Here is a 17,095-nt window from a genome sequence, read left to right as displayed (position 1 = left end):
CGGAACCTGCAACATCCATTCCTGCCCCTGCTCCACCCATGTCTCCGAAATGGCCACTACATCGAGATCCCAGGTACCAACCCATGCTGCAAGCTCACCCACTTTATTCCGGATGCTCCTGGCATTGAAGTAGACACACTTTAAACCAGGTTCTTGCTTGCCAGTGCCCTCTTGCGTCCTTGTAACCTTATCCCTGACCTCACTACTCTCAACATCCTGTACACTGGCACTACAATTTAGGTTCCCATTCCCCTGCTGAATTAGTTTAAAGCCCCCCGAAGAGCACTAGCAAATCTCCCCCCCAGGATATTGGTACCCCTCTGGTTCAGGTGAAGACCATCCTGTTTGTAGAGGTCCCACCTACCCCAGAAAGAGCCCCAATTATCCAGGAAACCAAAACCCTCCCTCCTACACCATCCCTGCAGCCACGTGTTCAACTCCTCTCTCTCCCTATTCCTCGCTTCGCTATCACGTGGCACGGGCAACAACCCAGAGATAACAACTCTGTTTGTTCTCGCTCTAAGCTTCCACCCTCGCTCCCTGAATTTCTGTCTTAAATCCCCATCTCTCTTCCTACCTATGTCGTTGGTGCCTATGTGGACCATGACTTGGGGCTGCTCCCCCTCCCCCCTAAGGATCCCAAAAACACGATCCGAGACATCACGAACCCTGGCACCTGGGAGGCAACACACCAACTGTGAGTCTCTCTCGTTCCCACAGAACCTCCTATCTGTTCCCCTAATTATGGAGTCCCCAATGACTAATGCTCTGCTCCTCTTCCCCCTTCCCTTCTGAGCAACAGGGACAGACTCTGTGCCAGATACCTGTACCCCATTGCTTACCCCTGGTAAGTCGTCCCCCGCAACAGTATCCAAAACGGTATACCTGTTGTTGAGGGAAATGGCCACAGGGGATCCCTGCACTGCCTGCTGGTTCCCTCTCCTTCCCCTGACGGTAACCCATCTACCTACTTCTTTTACCTGAGGTGTGACTACCTCCCCATAACTCCTCTCAATAACCCCCTCCGCCTCCCGAATGATCCGAAGTTCATCCAGCTCCAGCTCCAGTTCCCTAACGCAGTTCTCGAGGAGCTGGAGTTGGGTGCACTTCCCGCAGATGCAGTCAGCAGGGACACTCTTGGCGACCCTTACCTCCCACATTCTGCAGGAGGAACATACAACTGCCTTAACTTCCATTCCGTCTATTCTAAATTCCCAACAAATCTACTGAAAAACAAAAAAAAAGTCAAAACTTGTTAGGTTAGCAATCCAACGGACAGAACTTCTTAAATAAAAAGCTTACCTTATCAACACACCAGAGTCCTTTTTTTTTGGTTAGAGGAGGAGGGTGGGTGGGAGACACTACATGTGTAGTGTCTCGGGTACAGCCACCACCCAAATATATAGTTTTTACTTACCCAGCAGTCCCCTGGTCCTCCGAAAACAAAAGGGAATTAACTTTTAACTTACTCTGAAATTGACTTCCCAGCTGCAAGTTCGTTCCGCACCTCAGCTACTGTCTAAGCTGCTGCCACCAAAACTAAAAGAAAGAGATTTTAAACCACTCAAATATATAGTTTTTACTTACCCAGCAGTCCCCTGGTCCTCCGAAAACAAAAGGGAATTAACTTTTAACTTACTCTGAAATTGACTTCCCAGCTGTGTCAAAATAAAATCTCAACTACCTCAAGCTCTAAAGGAAAAGCATTTAAGAATAGAGAGATCAATGAAGTTAAGCCACCTCCTGCAGCAGACCAATCAAAATAGTTTCTAGGCAGGTCCAATGATCTGAATCAAGCATTTTGGTCAGCTGACGTATATGTCAACAGATATATCATTGATTTCAAACTCAACACTGGAGTAAGTATAACAGTCTTATCAGACAAAGAGCGGTGGCTTTCCACACACTTTCTGCAACCAACAGAATGACAGGCTGCAAATTAATTCCTGTGATCAGCTGAGTCATCGTGCCGAATGTTGAGGAATCCCGGTTTTAAAAAAAAGTTTTGAAGCGCTTAAAAAATTAATTTTTTAAAGGCTATGTGAGAAAAAACAAATGGGGAAAACCCAAATCCCCCCTCAGGCTGATGGAGGTTGGCACCATTATAGGGGGCATCCAATTGTAAAAAGAAAGTGCCGAAAAGCCTGAACATTGCAGGGATTCACGCAGCCAAAGCTAAAAAAAAATGAAACCAGTCAAGCGTGAAGAACATAAATAAATTCTAGGAAAAAAAAGCAAAGGGGAAAACCTTTGAAATGCCTTTCGAACAGCTGTGTAAACATACAAGCTAAAGTGCTGAAAGCAAAATAAACAGAAAACAATGTCAAACACTTGTTACTCTCCATCAAAGCAGCTAGTCTATATAAAAGAGAATTTCTGAAAGGGGGAACAGTGCAAAGTTAATAGAACAAGTTTCAAAAAGAGTTCCAAGCCACAAATAGAAAATTCATAATAAATATGGTGCTGAAGGCACACATAGAACTGAACAAAGTTGGATATAGAGCAGAAAGCAAAAGACCAGCAGAAAGATGGATATCAAATTTCCAAACATGAACAGGAAGGCCTTTGATATCTTATCCGAGTTCAACATTTTTATTCAAAGAATGCAGTTATGCTTCACAGACCAAGAACAGTTGAGAACAGCAGTTGAGAAGCAGGCTGTGAAAATACTGATAAAAGTTGGAAATGAGGGATTACACACAATCAATAACTCTGGATTATCTGAGGAGGACTAGAAAGATCCTGCAAAGATATGGAAAGTTCTAGAAGATCAGCTTCCTGGAGTTGATGTCCTACAAGCAACAGCCACAAGAAACAATCAATAATGGAGCTGGTGATTGTCTCTACACCTATTGAGACATTTCAAAAAGACCTCTTGGGGAAAGAGAAAGGTCACAGCATTGATGCGCTGCTAGATGATGGCAGGAAATACAAAGCCATTGTAGCTGGACAACAGCATCTCTGCAAGCACTAGGTGCAGCCAACAGTATCGGCATCATCACCAGGTCGCCAAAAGTAAGCAAGCTGTGTGGTAAGTGACATTTGTCCTACTAATCGCAAAGTTGTCCTGTATTTCAAGATCTGAGCAAGGCATGCAGTGCAAAAGGACACTGGGCCCACCGATGCAAGAAATCTGGCTCCAAAGACACAGCCAGAAGTAACGATAGGACACAAAAAGACAGACGACAGTTGATGCTGCATGGCAACAACAACAAGGAGAGCACCAGAGACCTGTGTAAACACAAGCTGATACACAAAGCCCACAGTGAAGCAAACCCAGGACAAGGCTCAGAGTGGAGTGATTCTCAGCCAGAAGTTCACATTGTGAACCTGACACTTTGTGTTGATGAAGTCAAACAAATGGAAGCTTTTGCTACTATTAATATCATGTGCCCAAAGAAAGTTAGCAAACATACACTCAGGATTAAGATTGACACCAGAACTAGTGCAATTATTTTACCAGTCCGAATCCTGAAGAATATGTACCGGGGTTGTTGGAAGTTAATGATACAACTGACAACTGAAAAGTTAACTGCATACAATGGGTCACCCATCCCTTGCAGTGGCATACTAACGATGCAATGCAGTTATGGCAAGTCACTATGGAAACCGCAAATATTTTACCTGGTAGACACTAGCGGACCAGCAATGGCGGGACTACCAGCGTGTAAGAACTTCAACATTGTGACTATCCATGAGGTCAGCAAGGTACCCATTACAGCAGATGAGACCAAGGGTACCCACATTGAGTCAGTCCATGACCTGCAACAAATGTACCCGGACAGGTTCAACGCCATAGAAGATTTCAAAGGCAATGCTCTACTGCAGCTCAGAGAGGATGCAATTCCATCAATCTCCCCTCCCAGAAAGTGCAACATGCAGATACAAGAAAAGTTAAGCGCGAGTTAGATGACATGGAACGCAATGACATCATCCATCGTGTGCATCATCACACAGACTGGTGCAGCTCAATTACGTGCATAGTGAAGAAGGATAGAGCACTCAGGATCAAGGCAGCTAAACCTCTCCCTAAAGAGATGCCCGCACAAGATTCCAACACTTGAGGAATTGAATCTCACGTTCACTGGAGCCAAATTCTTCTCCAAGTTGGATACTAAACATTGATATTGGTCAGTACACCTAGGTAAGGAGTCTCAGGAAGTCACCACCTACAGAAACCATTTGGAAGATATTGCTTCCAGAGACCACCCTTCAACTTATCTGTCAGTCAAGATCTGTTTCAGCAACGTAATAATAGAATTATAGAAAATGTTCCTGGCTGCATATTCTTTCTTTGGGCCTCCTTATCTCGAGAGACAATGGATACGCGCCTGGAGGTGGTCAGTGGTTTGTGAAGCAGCGCCTGGAGTGGCTATAAAGGCCAATTCTGGAGTGACAGGCTCTTCCACAGGTGCTGCAGAGAAATTTGTTTGTCGGGGCTGTTGCACAGTTGGCTCTCCCCTTGCGCCTCTGTCTTTTTTCCTGCCAACTACTAAGTCTCTTTGACTCGCCACAATTTAGCCCTGCCTTTATGGCTGCCCGCCAGCTCTGGCGAATGCTGGCAACTGACTCCCACGACTTGTGATCAATGTCACACGATTTCATGTCGCGTTTGCAGACGTCTTTATAGCGGAGACATGAACGGCCGGTGGGTCTGATACCAGTGGCGAGCTCGCTGTACAATGTGTCTTTGGGGATCCTGCCATCTTCCATGCGACTCACATGGCCAAGCCATCTCAAGCGCCGCTGACTCAGTAGTGTGTATAAGCTGGGGGTGTTGGCCGCTTCAAGGACTTCTGTGTTGGAGATATAGTCCTGCCACCTGATGCCAAGTATTCTCCGAAGGCAGCGAAGATGGAATGAATTGAGACGTTGCTCTTGGCTGGCATACGTTGTCCAGGCCTCGCTGCCATAGAGCAAGGTACTGAGGACACAGGCCTGATACACTCGGACTTTTGTGTTCCGTGTCAGTGCGCCATTTTCCCACACTCTCTTGGCCAGTCTGGACATAGCAGTGGAAGCCTTACCCATGCGCTTGTTGATTTCTGCATCTAGAGACAGGTTACTGGTGATAGTTGAGCCTCGGTAGGTGAACTCTTGAACCACTTCCAGAGCGTGGTCGCCAATATTGATGGATGGAGCATTTCTGACAGTGCCAATAACATTGCGGTGTTGGGCAAAAACAGAGAAGAACATGATCAAAATCTCCATTCACTGATGGCAATAGCTCATTGTGAAGGGCTCGTTTTTAACAGCAAGAAGTGTCAGGTGAATGTAAGCCACATCAATTTCTTTGGCTCCATCTATTCAGGTTGCGGAATCCGTCCTGACGCAGGCAAAGTCAAAGATGTAAGGCATATACCTACCCCACAAGACAAGGCAGATCTCCAGACAGGTCTTGGATTTTTCAACTTCTTGACAAAGCATCATTACTGAGAGAGCTCTGAAAGAAAGATGTACCATTTGTATGGCAGGAAGACTATCAGAAGATGTTTGAGTCTCTCAAACAAGCATTTTCAACAGAAATCTGTACTCTGCCATATTACGATCCAAGGAAGAAGACAATCCTGGAAGTTGACGCCTCACAGAAAGGGCTAGGAGCGTGCATCCTGCAGGATGGCAAACCAATTGCATTCGGATCCAAATGTCTATCCTCAGCACAATCCAATTATTCAAATATAGAGCGTGAAACACTTGCTCTGGTGTTTGGGATCACAAGGTTCCACACCTACAGTGTAAGCAGTTCACTGTGGAAACTGACTACAAACCACTGGAGATGATCTGGTGCAAACCATTGACAAACATACCACCTCGACTACTGTGACTCTTAGTGAAAGTACATGGGTATGACTTTGACCTCTGCTACAAACCGAGTTCCAAAATGGTCACCTCAGATATGCTGAGCAGATTGCCAAACCCAAACAAGAATGAACACATTCCACTGGATCTACAAGTAGACAGTATGGATATTGAGGTGGAAGATGCGCTCAAAATTGATTTATTGCATTTTGGTCAGCTCAAATGTGATCAGCTACAATCAGAAACAGTCAATAACCCACAAATGAAGGCGCTGTGGAAAGTCATCATGGAAGGTTAGCCTGATATGGTAAAAGAGGTGACAGAAACCCTCAGAGGTTTTTGGCCTCATAGAGATGAACTCGGTATCTTGAGAGGCATCATCATCAAGGAAAAACAAGTGATTGTGCCCAAAGCTCTCCAACAGGACATCTTGTCACAACTTCACCAAGACCATATGGGTAGAGAACAAACAAGACGACTGGCATGAGGCACTGTTTATTGGCCTGGGATCAACGGTGACATTGAAAAATTAGTGAGGATGTGTGATGCATGCCAGAACCACCAGCCACAACACTGTAAAGAACTTCTACACTCTCACGAGATTCCATCGGTCCCTTGGTCCAAAATAACCACTGATCTATTTTCGGTGGAGATGGCTTTATCTTAGTCACCTCCAAATTTCCAATTGTCAGACAGGTAAAAGACACTTCAAGCATGGTCGTTGCAGGCACATTGAGTGCCATATTCAGTCTATTCAGTGCACCTGAAGAAATTATTTTTGACAATGGGCCACAATATATGGGCAAATCTTTCAGGGATATGTGTGCCAAATGGGGTGTAAACCATGTGACATCCTTACCACCTTACCCTGGATCTAATTGTCTTGCCGAGCAAATGGTTTGCACAATTAAATCACTTATCCTGAAGTGTAGGATAATGAAACAAGATTTTTGTATTGCCAGGCTCCACCTCAGAGTTCTACCTATGGATATGGGCTTACCATCAGCGGAGACCATGTTTGGCAGACAAGTGTGAAGGATGTTGCCAAGCCATCATCTGTCCAAATTCTGTGAGATGCAGGAGACTCTAAATGAAAATCAAGGGAGAATGAAGATGATGCATAACCGGCATGCAGGGGCGGAACTCCTCAGCTACATGTAAGACAAAAAGTCAAGGTCATATACCCCACGATGAGAACATGGCTACCCACAGAGGTATCCAAAGTTTGCAGTGAGCCCAGATCCTACAAGGTTGAACATCTAGCAGAGCAGTGTTGAGAAGGAACCGAAGCCAATTAAGTGTGTAATACTGCAATCGTGTACAGCGGGCACGAAGGAACACACTCTGACAATGAGGGTGTGATGGAACAACAGGACAACAAGCAACACACTGACAACATGTCTGTAAACCAAAAGCAACCAAGGGTAAAATCCACATTCCCAGAAGGTTATACCATAACAAGATCTGGAAAAGTTGTCAAAACACCGAAATGAAATATGGACTCTTAAGCCTCTAATTGCACAGTTTATAATCTCTATCCCATATAACTAATATTATCCAATTTTATGTGTTTTACTTGTTGCATAAGCGACTTACCTTTGGAAAGAAAGAGGATGTTCTATGAATGTCTAAGGAGTGATGTCCCTTTAAGAACTCAGTATGCTAATGAGCTAAGTACCAGGATGCAGTCATGTGACTAGAAGCTATAGTCTCTCTGCAACTGTAACATTCTAGACAAAGGTTCTGTAAACAGTTTGCTCTGTACTATGCTAGTTTAGTTGTTACTAAACCTGTTAGAGATCTTCAATGAACTGGAATCCACACACTTCCTTGTGCTGCATAAGACAACACAAAGAACTCATGACAAGGAGGTCTACACGGACAGAGAACTTAGGAAAAAGCAAGTCCAACAAATTCGGCAGGTCCAGAGTCAAGATGTAAAATGTATCTATGTCTGCCAAAATTGCAAGCAATGTTGGCCACAGCAGAATCCCAAGGATATGAGGATGAATATCGAACACAAAAGACACTTCACCATAGTTGATGATTTTCTGGTATATGATGAAAGACTGATGATTCCAGAGTCACTCAGCCTAGATATCTTGGACAAGATGCACCAGGTCATATGGGTACAACTAAATGTCGAGCACGGGCTCAGATGTCCTTGTGGTGACCAAGAATTTGGAAGGATATCAAAGAACTGATTTCAAATTGTGACGTATGCACAGTTCACAGACAAGATCAAAGAGGCCCTCTAATTCTGACCCAATTCCCAACTAGACCACTGGAACTGTTAGCGACGGATTTATTCTTCTTTGATGAGAGATCCTATCTAATTATAGTTGATTACTTCTCAAGCTGGATCGAAGTTGATGGGTGTACACAACAACAACTGAAACATTTATCAGAGTTTTGCAAGAAGTTTTCTCAACACATGGTATACTTGATCAGATAGTATCCGATAATGGAACACAATTTGGAAACAATTATTTCATGCATTTTGCGGAAAAATTGGGATTTGTTCATGTAGCAAGTTCTAAATATCCACAATCTAATGGAGAAGCTGAGCGAGCAGTCAGAACCATTAAAGCTTTGTTGAAGAAAAATCAAGATTTCCAACTAGCACTACTGACCTACAGGCCTACTCCATTATTATGCGGATTAGTGCCATCAGAACTCTTAACAGGAAGAAAACTTTGAATGCAACTTCCAATTCTACCCAAGAAATTACTTCCAGGGTTACAAAGCAAGGATGAATAAAGAGTATGAGCCAAAGAAAAGTCATATCAAAACAAACAAACCCATAGTTATAACAGGAGATACCATACCAGAAACCTACCAAAGTTATCAGAAGGGCAAAAGCTATGGGTATGAGACCAAAATTGAGAAGGAGTAATTCTCTAGGAAGAGAAGAATCAACAGCGACCTTATATACTATGAGAAATAGAAGGAATCTTATTCCTTTACTGCAAAGACGTCAATCCGTCATACATTTCGACCACTCAGACGTTGAACTGGAAATTCAGAAAGCGCTGAATATTCCAAACCTCAACGAAGGCCGTCCAAGTCAAGACACAAGAGTTCGGGGAAAGACTACCAATCCTCTACATCTGACAATGACAAGATCAGGGAGAGCTATGAAACCTCTTGACAGATTGCATCTATGAAGTCAGAGACTTGGGAGGAGATGGGGTAGTAGGTAAATAAAAAAAGTGAATGTATATAAATATATATTGGAATAAAGACTTGGGGGAGATATAGTATAAGGGTATGAAAGGGTTAATTTTGAGAGAATGTAAAGATTATTGCCGACCATGATGATGTAAGAGATCATGTGGAAGAGACTTGAGAACAGATACAGTGTGGCTTTTGAAGGAGACACACAGGCTAGTGTGGAGTGTATATAGTTGTTATGAAATAAATATTGATGTTTAAATTCTACGGTCTAAGAACCTCTCTGGTAGATGCAATAAGGTGGCAGCATACAGAACCAAACATATAACACAAATGACTATTCTTTTTAAAAATGAGTCGAGATAGTGAGTACTAGCAGGTTATTTGGCCATCAAGGATCTCACAACCAAATCCAATTCCATCTTCATCCAAAAGCAAATACACATGCACTTGCCAGCAGGATTCAGTGCATAGCAATTAGCCATGAGAATCCTGACTGATTTGTTTTTGCTTCCCTGGGATTCTTATGCCAACTGTAGTGTCACCAACTGCACAAATTTAACATCAAACATAATGTATATGGCTCATTTCCACAATACATGCTACATTGACTCACTGAACCATTTCTAGATCTTTTTCTCATGGAGGCTAATTGTCTTGTCCCAACTGCCACTGATTCAGCACAGCCCTGGGGTTAAACTCTCTGTCTTAACAGCACACTGGATGGAATCATTGAGCCAGTGGGAAGCCTTGTCTTAATTTATGAGGATATTGGGATGAGGTCATGTATGCACAGTTCCATTAATGCATGGTATTAGTGTACCCCCAGATGATGATTCAATTCTTCGTTTACCTATGCTTTCCTCCCACTTCCTCAATATCCATTATATTAGTCAAATATACACTATGAAAAGTCATTTTATTTTTTGTGGTAGAGAAGAAATAGAAGTGTCCAGATTTTGAGTCTGGTGTTCTTCATTCACCCACAAGTGCCATTTCTGCAAGAGGTGCCTGACTGTGAACTGAAAATCACTAGATTGGGAAAGTCTGGTTGGATTCTTTGAGATGCTGCACATATCCTAACTGTTCAGAGATTGTATTTAATATTCAACTCACTCCCCATTCAGACATTAGGCAGAACAGATTCCACCAATAAAATGTAATATAGTTCTATAGAAGTAAGGGAATAGTTAAGGTAGGGTGCACACAATGAAGGCAAATTCCTGGTGAGAACAGGGAATGGCAAAGTTACAAATTAAGTATTTTGCCTCATTTTTCACAGCTGGATATTCAAATTGAAATATAACTAAATGAGTTACTTAAACTCAATTCAGAGAAATCACTAAAATCTAATAGTTTATCGCTGAGGGAAACTGAATCCTAGTTTTAACTCGGGCATGAATGAGGAGACAGAGCAAGCAGGATGCCTCTACGCTGTCATCAACATGAGGCCCGGTTAATTTTAACACCCAGAACTTATTTCAATAGGATTGATGGAGTGCTGACCCGGTCAAATTGGGAAATAGTCAGCCCACTTTATGGGGGTTAAATTGGACAGCCCCTAAAAACTTGCGGAGATCATAATGTGCAATAAACCCTCACTCATCTCTACTTATGCAGGCAGCATGCCAACTTTATGCTGCCTACTAATTTGGATGATTGCTGTGTGGAACCAGCGATAAACAAGGTGCTGGTTTACTGCAGACTTCAGCAGTTTGTGCAAGGATAGCACCATTTAAAACTAGTCTCGCCCCCTTAAAGGGAGGTGCATTCTGGCTGGGAGGTGGTGCAGGGATTGTTTTTGGACGAAAGTCTAAACAGGAAGTAGAGTGAATTATGGTACAACAGGGACGAGGTCATGCTCCAAGGTTCTCTGTACTACACTGGATGCCTTGATGGAGGAGCTGGAGAGGAGGAGAGATGTGATCTATCCACAGGTGATCAGGAAAACCTCCAGACAAACTTTGCAGAAGCAACAGAACCAGATTCCTGAGGCAGTCAATGCCAGGAGTCTAGGTTCTGATGAAGGGTCACAGTCCTGAATCGTTGGGCTGTATTTTACAAATAGGCAGGTAGTCCCGCTGCTGGCACCAAAAGTGGGTCCCGAGCCCACGCTGGCAGATGGCGGGACCCCAGGGAGGTTTTTACCAGCAACGGCCAATTAAGAGGTTGCCACTGGGACCATCATCCATTTCAGGAGAGCAGCTCATCTCGTAGAGCTACCTGTCCAATCAGAGCACTGGCAGTTTAGCAGTGGCACCAATAGAGGTGGCTGTGCTGAGGCTGCAGGGAGAAAGAGAGGGCACTTCCATGTTGAGGCATCCTCAAAGTGTAGGTAGAGTTTTGCTTTATGAGCTAGGGCCAGGAAGGCAGAGATGGTGTCGGAGCCGCAGGTACGACCATTCCTGGAGGGCGCCCCCTGCTTGGGCCATCGAGAGGCCGTAAATTAAGTTCCCCCTACCCACGGAAGCCGCTGGGAGACCGCCTTAACCTGGTGGTCTCTCCATGTGGTGGTGGGGTGGGGGGCATCCTGATGCCGGTATGAAATAATTGGCTGACCACCTCTGGTCGGTGGGCAGCCACGCTGCTGCCGTTCCCACTTCTGGGTAAATGCCGTGGCAGCAGGAAGACATTGGCCTTCCCTCCCAATGCCTTCCACTACAATTTTAGCAGCCCGCCCCCCCTCCCAGTCCAGTTCCTGACAGCTTGTAAATTTCCAACCGTTACCTGCTGGTTCCCAGAATGTCCGGCACAATTTTAACTGTTTCCTTGGTGGACTTCTTAAGTCTATGAATGGGAAGAGTGGGGTTGTTCATGACTTTTTCCATCTCATGAAGCACGATAGAGTTGCAGCAAATGGCAGGCAGGGCAATATGGAAAAGTAGTGGGAGCTGCTCAATTGTAGTGGACTGAAACATCCCTGACACCGTCCTCATGGTGGTGTTTATCCAAATGTCCACAATCTTTGCATGCCAGCTGCTGGAACATGAGGCACAGCAGTATTCTGCGGCAGAGTATACTAAGGCCAGTGTTGTGGTGCGAAGTGTTCTGGCTGTGCTCTTGCATTACGCTCCAGCAAGTTTACCAGTTTCACCCTGATTTCTACTTTTTGGCTGGTGTTGATGAGACGAGGCCGATAGGTGAGACTCCTATCTAGGGTGATTCCCATTCCAAGTATTTTGGGTGGTGGTCATGAGTGAGTTGCCTTCTGCATAAGGAAGCATTGAATTCTTTCCCGGTGACACTATTGTTCAAATAGAACACTGACATAACTGCCTTCTCTGGATTGGGGCAGAGGTGCCAGGTCCGAAAGTAACATTTTCCAGTAGGTACAGGGAATGGTATTTCCACAAGTTTCTGTGTTAGGATTGCTTTTATTTACTGTGGCTCTGAAATTCCATGGGGTTCTTACAGTCTCCCATAATAACTTCAGCAGAAGACCAGAAGAACCCACAGAATAATGGTATGTATTGATGAAAAAGGCAGTTATGACAGGAGATTGGGAATCGCTCTGTGGGTCTCAAGGGCCTATGCCCACATAAATGATGTTGATATAGGATTTTTGAAACAATATTGAAATTTGTTGATTACACCAAATTGGCAGAAATGGCAAATTGTAAAGAGAACAGTGAAAGACTGCAGGAGATGATAGATAGGGCAGAGGGGAGTTTGTACTCAGGTACATGGGTCATTTAAGGTGGCAGCAGGAGTAAATAAGGCCACGAAAAGAAAACCAAATAGAATCTTTGTTTTAAAAAGTCAAAGACAATCAAATATAGTCCAGTAAATATCTCAACCTCATTGGTTCATTTGAACCATTTTGAAAAGTGAAGTGAAAGATCTGGTGGCGTTTTTAAATCTGATGCCTGGATCAGTCCACAATGAACACAATGTTGCAAAGTTGCTGTCACTGCAAATCAGCAGCTTCAATATCTTTATTGCCACATTCATTTACAATGTGACCCCTCCCCCATGTTTATAAAAACTAGGATTTAAAAAAAATCATACTGTTTTATGCTATTGTCATTGTGTCATTGTTCATGCCATTGCACTCTAGTTTCTTTAACAGTTCTGGGTAATCATCTTAAAAAAGATATCATCATAACAACAAGGTACTTCAAACAAATGTAAATAGTGGCTGAAACATTCCTATTTTTATGCCGATAAGGAAGAATTTATTTTTCTCAAAATACACAAAATATTAAGTCCTGCCCACTAGTTTCCACATGCTGAGCTCTGAAGGAGAATAAAGGAAAAGCTACAATATATAACTTTATTACCATTTGTATTTAAAAATATTTATATTATGCAATGCATAACCCTAACCCACAAAAGTATTTTACCTATCCAAGCACAGACTGAGAGAGATATAATGTGAACAATATTCCTCTTAGAGGATTGAGCCAAAATCATGAACTGTGACATTGCATTTCATCAATGAAATGGGGTTTTTAATATTTTTATCTTATTTACAGGCAGTGCAGGGTCAACACAATAGGTGACGGGGCAGGGGAAAGAAAGAGCAAATGTGATGGTTTATACTGCACTGTTTTCAAATATTTTTTTCTGGATCATCCATGAACTAATAGTATTAGATAATAATACTGATATTTTCTAATAATCAGTTTTCTGTTTTCTGTTTTCCTTCCAGCTTGAAGACATGAAGGCTAAAAGTAAACAATCTTATTCAATTATTCACTTATTTAAAACCCATAATATCCGAGCCATCACTCTTCTAAACTTTCTAATCTGGTGAGTATTTTATAGAATCATAGAATAGTACAACAGAGAAGGAGGCCATTCAGCCCATTGAGTCTGCACCAGTTCTTTCGAAGAACAATCCACTTAGTTCCACTCCACTGCTCTTTCCCCATATCCCTTACAGTTATTTCTCCTTCAAGTATTTATCCAATTCCCTTTTGGAAGCTGCTATTAAATCTGTTTCTCCACACTATCGGGCAGTGCATTCCAAATCTGAGCCACTTGTGTTAAAAAACCTTGGCCTCCTGTCATTTTTTCAGCCCACAGGAGGCTACCTAGCCCTTTTTTAACTTCCCACTGGAGTTCGAAGCCAAGCCCTCAAAGCCCAGAGCTGCAGGAGAGCATTCTGCAAGGCCATGTGCAGTCTGCGCCAGTGAAACTCAGCAGCCTTCCACCAGCCATGATACAGGCACTGTTGTAGCACTGTGTAGGAGGACTAGGCCAGGCAAAAACATCCATAAGACAGGCACTAAGGTGATGAACAAAGGTAAATAGTTAATTTTCTTAGTTTTATTGGATGTGTTTTTTGGATAAAGTTGTTATGCAAAGGTTTTTGTTGGTGGCTTTTATTGCAGGACGTTGGCTGTGATGGGATGTTGCAGATGGATGGTAAAGTGGGGAGTTGTGGAGCAATGATGATGGCGAAATGACATCTGAAGGGAATCAGAGTCTCAGCAGGTGCTCAGAGACTGGCTGTCCAGAGCAAAGGGGTAACCGAGCCTCTTCCTCTTCCTCTTCCACTTCCTCCTCCTCTTCCTCCCAAGCTAGCTTCCATATGACTATTGGCAAGGGCTGTGTCCTCATAATGGTGAAGCAGTGGAAGACACAGCACACCACATGAATTTGAAGAATTGTAGGGATCCCCCGAGGGATCCAAGCAGCAAAACAGTTGTTTGAGAACGCCATTGGTCTGCTCCACAACGTTTTTGGGGGTTGCATGGCTCTCATTGTAGACCTATTATCTTTGCATGGTCAGATGGAGGAGGAGATTCATTAGCCATGTGTACAGGAGGTATCTCTTGTCCCCAAGCAGCCAGCCTTTGCTTCTTCATGTAGGTCCGAGGACAGTGAAAACAGATTGCTTTGGATGAAGGCATTGTGGCTTCTGCCAAGATAGTGGACACTCACTGACATGATGGTCTCAGCATGGTCACACATCATTTGCACATTAATGGAGTAGAAACCTTTGAGGTTCCTGTACGTCTCCTCATTTGCAAGTGGGACCTGCAGAACCATGTGCATTCAGTCACTGGCTCCTTGCACCACTGATAATCCCACTACCCTGGCAAAGCCTTGTGTCCTGTCAGCCTAGTTGTCTCTGTTCAGAGCAAAAATGATGAAGTCCCCTCTCCTGACATTTTAACCTTGAAAATATTCAGCTGATTAGAGAGAGCCAGCATGGATTTCTAAAGAACTGGTCATGCCTGATGTACCTGATTGCATTTATAAAAGAGGTAACTAAAGTAATGGAGTGGAGAATGCCTATGGATGTTATTTATATGGACTTCCAGAAGGCATTTGCTAAAGGCCCCCATAATAGGCTGTTAGCTGAAGTTAAAGCTAATGGAATCAAAGGCAAATTCTTGACCAGGTTAGGGAATTGGCTGAGTGGCAGGAGACAGAGAGTAGGGATGGCAAGTACTCTAATGGGGAGCATGTGGGTAGTAATGTTCCATAAGGATCTGTGTTGGGCCCTCAACTATTTACTCAATTTATTGATGACTTGGATGATGGGATAGAAAGCTACATATCCAAATTTGCTGATGGCACAAAGATATTAAACTATGTAGATGGAATAATAAAATTATAAAGAGATATTGATAGATTAAGTGAATGGGCAAAACTGTGGCAGATGTATTTCAATGTAAGCAAATGTGAGGTCATCCACTTTGGCCCTAAAAAGGATAGAACAGGGTACTTTCTAAATGGGGAAAAGCTAGAAACAGTGGCGATCCAAAGACACTGAGGGGTCCAGCTACATAGATCATTAAAATGTTATGAACGAGTATAGAAAATAATCACATAGGCGGATAGGCTAATTGGAATACTGGCCTTTATATCTAGAGGACTAGAATACAGGGGGACAAAAATCATAACTCAGCTGTACAAAGCCGTGGTCAGACCACACCAGGAGTACTGTGAGCAGTTCAGGGCATCACACTTTAGGAAGGATATATATTGGCCTTGGAGGGAGTGTAGTGTATGTTTACCAGAATAATACCTTGACTCAAAAGATTAAGTACAAGGAGAGATTACACAAATAGAGTTGTATTCTCTGGAATTTAGAAGATTAAAGGGTGATTTGATGGAAGTTTTCAAGATATTAAGGAGAACAAATGGAATACAGAGAAACTATTTCCCCTGGCTGTGGAGTCCAGGACTAGGGAGCATAGTATAAAAATTAGAGCCAGTCTTTTCAGGAGTGAAATTAGGAAACACTTCTTCATGCAAAGAGTGTTAGACGTTTGGAGCTCTCTTCTGCAAACAGCAATGGATAGGAGATCAGTTGAAAATTTTAAATTTGGGATTAGTAGATTCTTGTTAAAAGAAAGGAACACTTGAATTTATATGTGCCTTTCATAAACACCAGATATCCCAAAGTATCTAACAGCCAATAAAGAACTTTATGAAGCATTGTCACTGTTGTGATGTAGGAGACACAGCATCCCTCAGTACTACTGCACTGGAGCACCTGCCTAGATTTCTCTGTTGAAGCCCTGGAATGGGATTTAAACCCACACCTTCTGACTCAGCGGCAAGAGTGCTATAAACTGAACCATGGCTGACATACATACCAAAGGTATCAAGGGATAAGGGACAAATACATGTATATGGAGTTAGGTCGCAGTTCGGCCATGATCTTATTGAATGGTGGAACAGGCTAGAGGGAATAAATACCCTGCTCCTGTTCCTATGTACAGACGTTCCATCACTTCTCAGATGCAGCAATGGACAGATGTCTCTTCCTGCATGGAAGGATACGGTCACGTAGAAGTTAAGAGCAAGGTTGATCTTGATGGCCACTGGAGGCATTGTCCTCACCCTGCTGTGAAGCTGCAGGCCCTGTTGAAGGAGGTACCACAGTTTTGTGACCACCTGCTTGTTGAATCACAGGTGCCTCAGGCATTGCTCCTGGTTGAAGTGGAAGTAGAAGAAGTGCTTCCTGAGGCCCTTTGGTGGGCAGGGCCTTCTGTGGAGAGCTGTCCTGCTCCTCCCTCACTACAGCCTCAACTCCATTTCTCTGTTGTTTTACAAACCTAAAGGGATTGCAAGTACGGCCCCCATAACTGTAGCAGCCTTTCTAGGGACAGGTCACAAAACTCCTCTGACCGCCAGCAATAATATGTTAAAAGCACCTAAC

At 43.4% G+C, this 17,095-nt stretch overlaps 1 protein-coding gene across 2 annotated transcripts in view; it reads left to right on the top strand.

The window, feature by feature from the left end:
• Positions 1-17,095, top strand: part of LOC137375966 (organic cation/carnitine transporter 2-like) — a 158,117-nt gene that overhangs the window by 83,562 nt on the left and 57,460 nt on the right. For both annotated transcript variants that reach the window (XM_068043771.1, XM_068043772.1), the window contains exon 6: positions 13,625-13,725. In XM_068043771.1, coding sequence (XP_067899872.1) covers positions 13,625-13,725 — 101 coding nt within the window. The remainder of the gene's footprint in view (positions 1-13,624; positions 13,726-17,095) is intronic.

The sequence above is a fragment of the Heterodontus francisci genome, chromosome 12, assembly GCF_036365525.1.
Source record: "Heterodontus francisci isolate sHetFra1 chromosome 12, sHetFra1.hap1, whole genome shotgun sequence".
Lineage (NCBI taxonomy): Eukaryota > Metazoa > Chordata > Chondrichthyes > Heterodontiformes > Heterodontidae > Heterodontus > Heterodontus francisci.
Note: the sequence above shows the minus strand (reverse complement) of the source record. Positions and strands in the feature narration are given on the sequence as shown.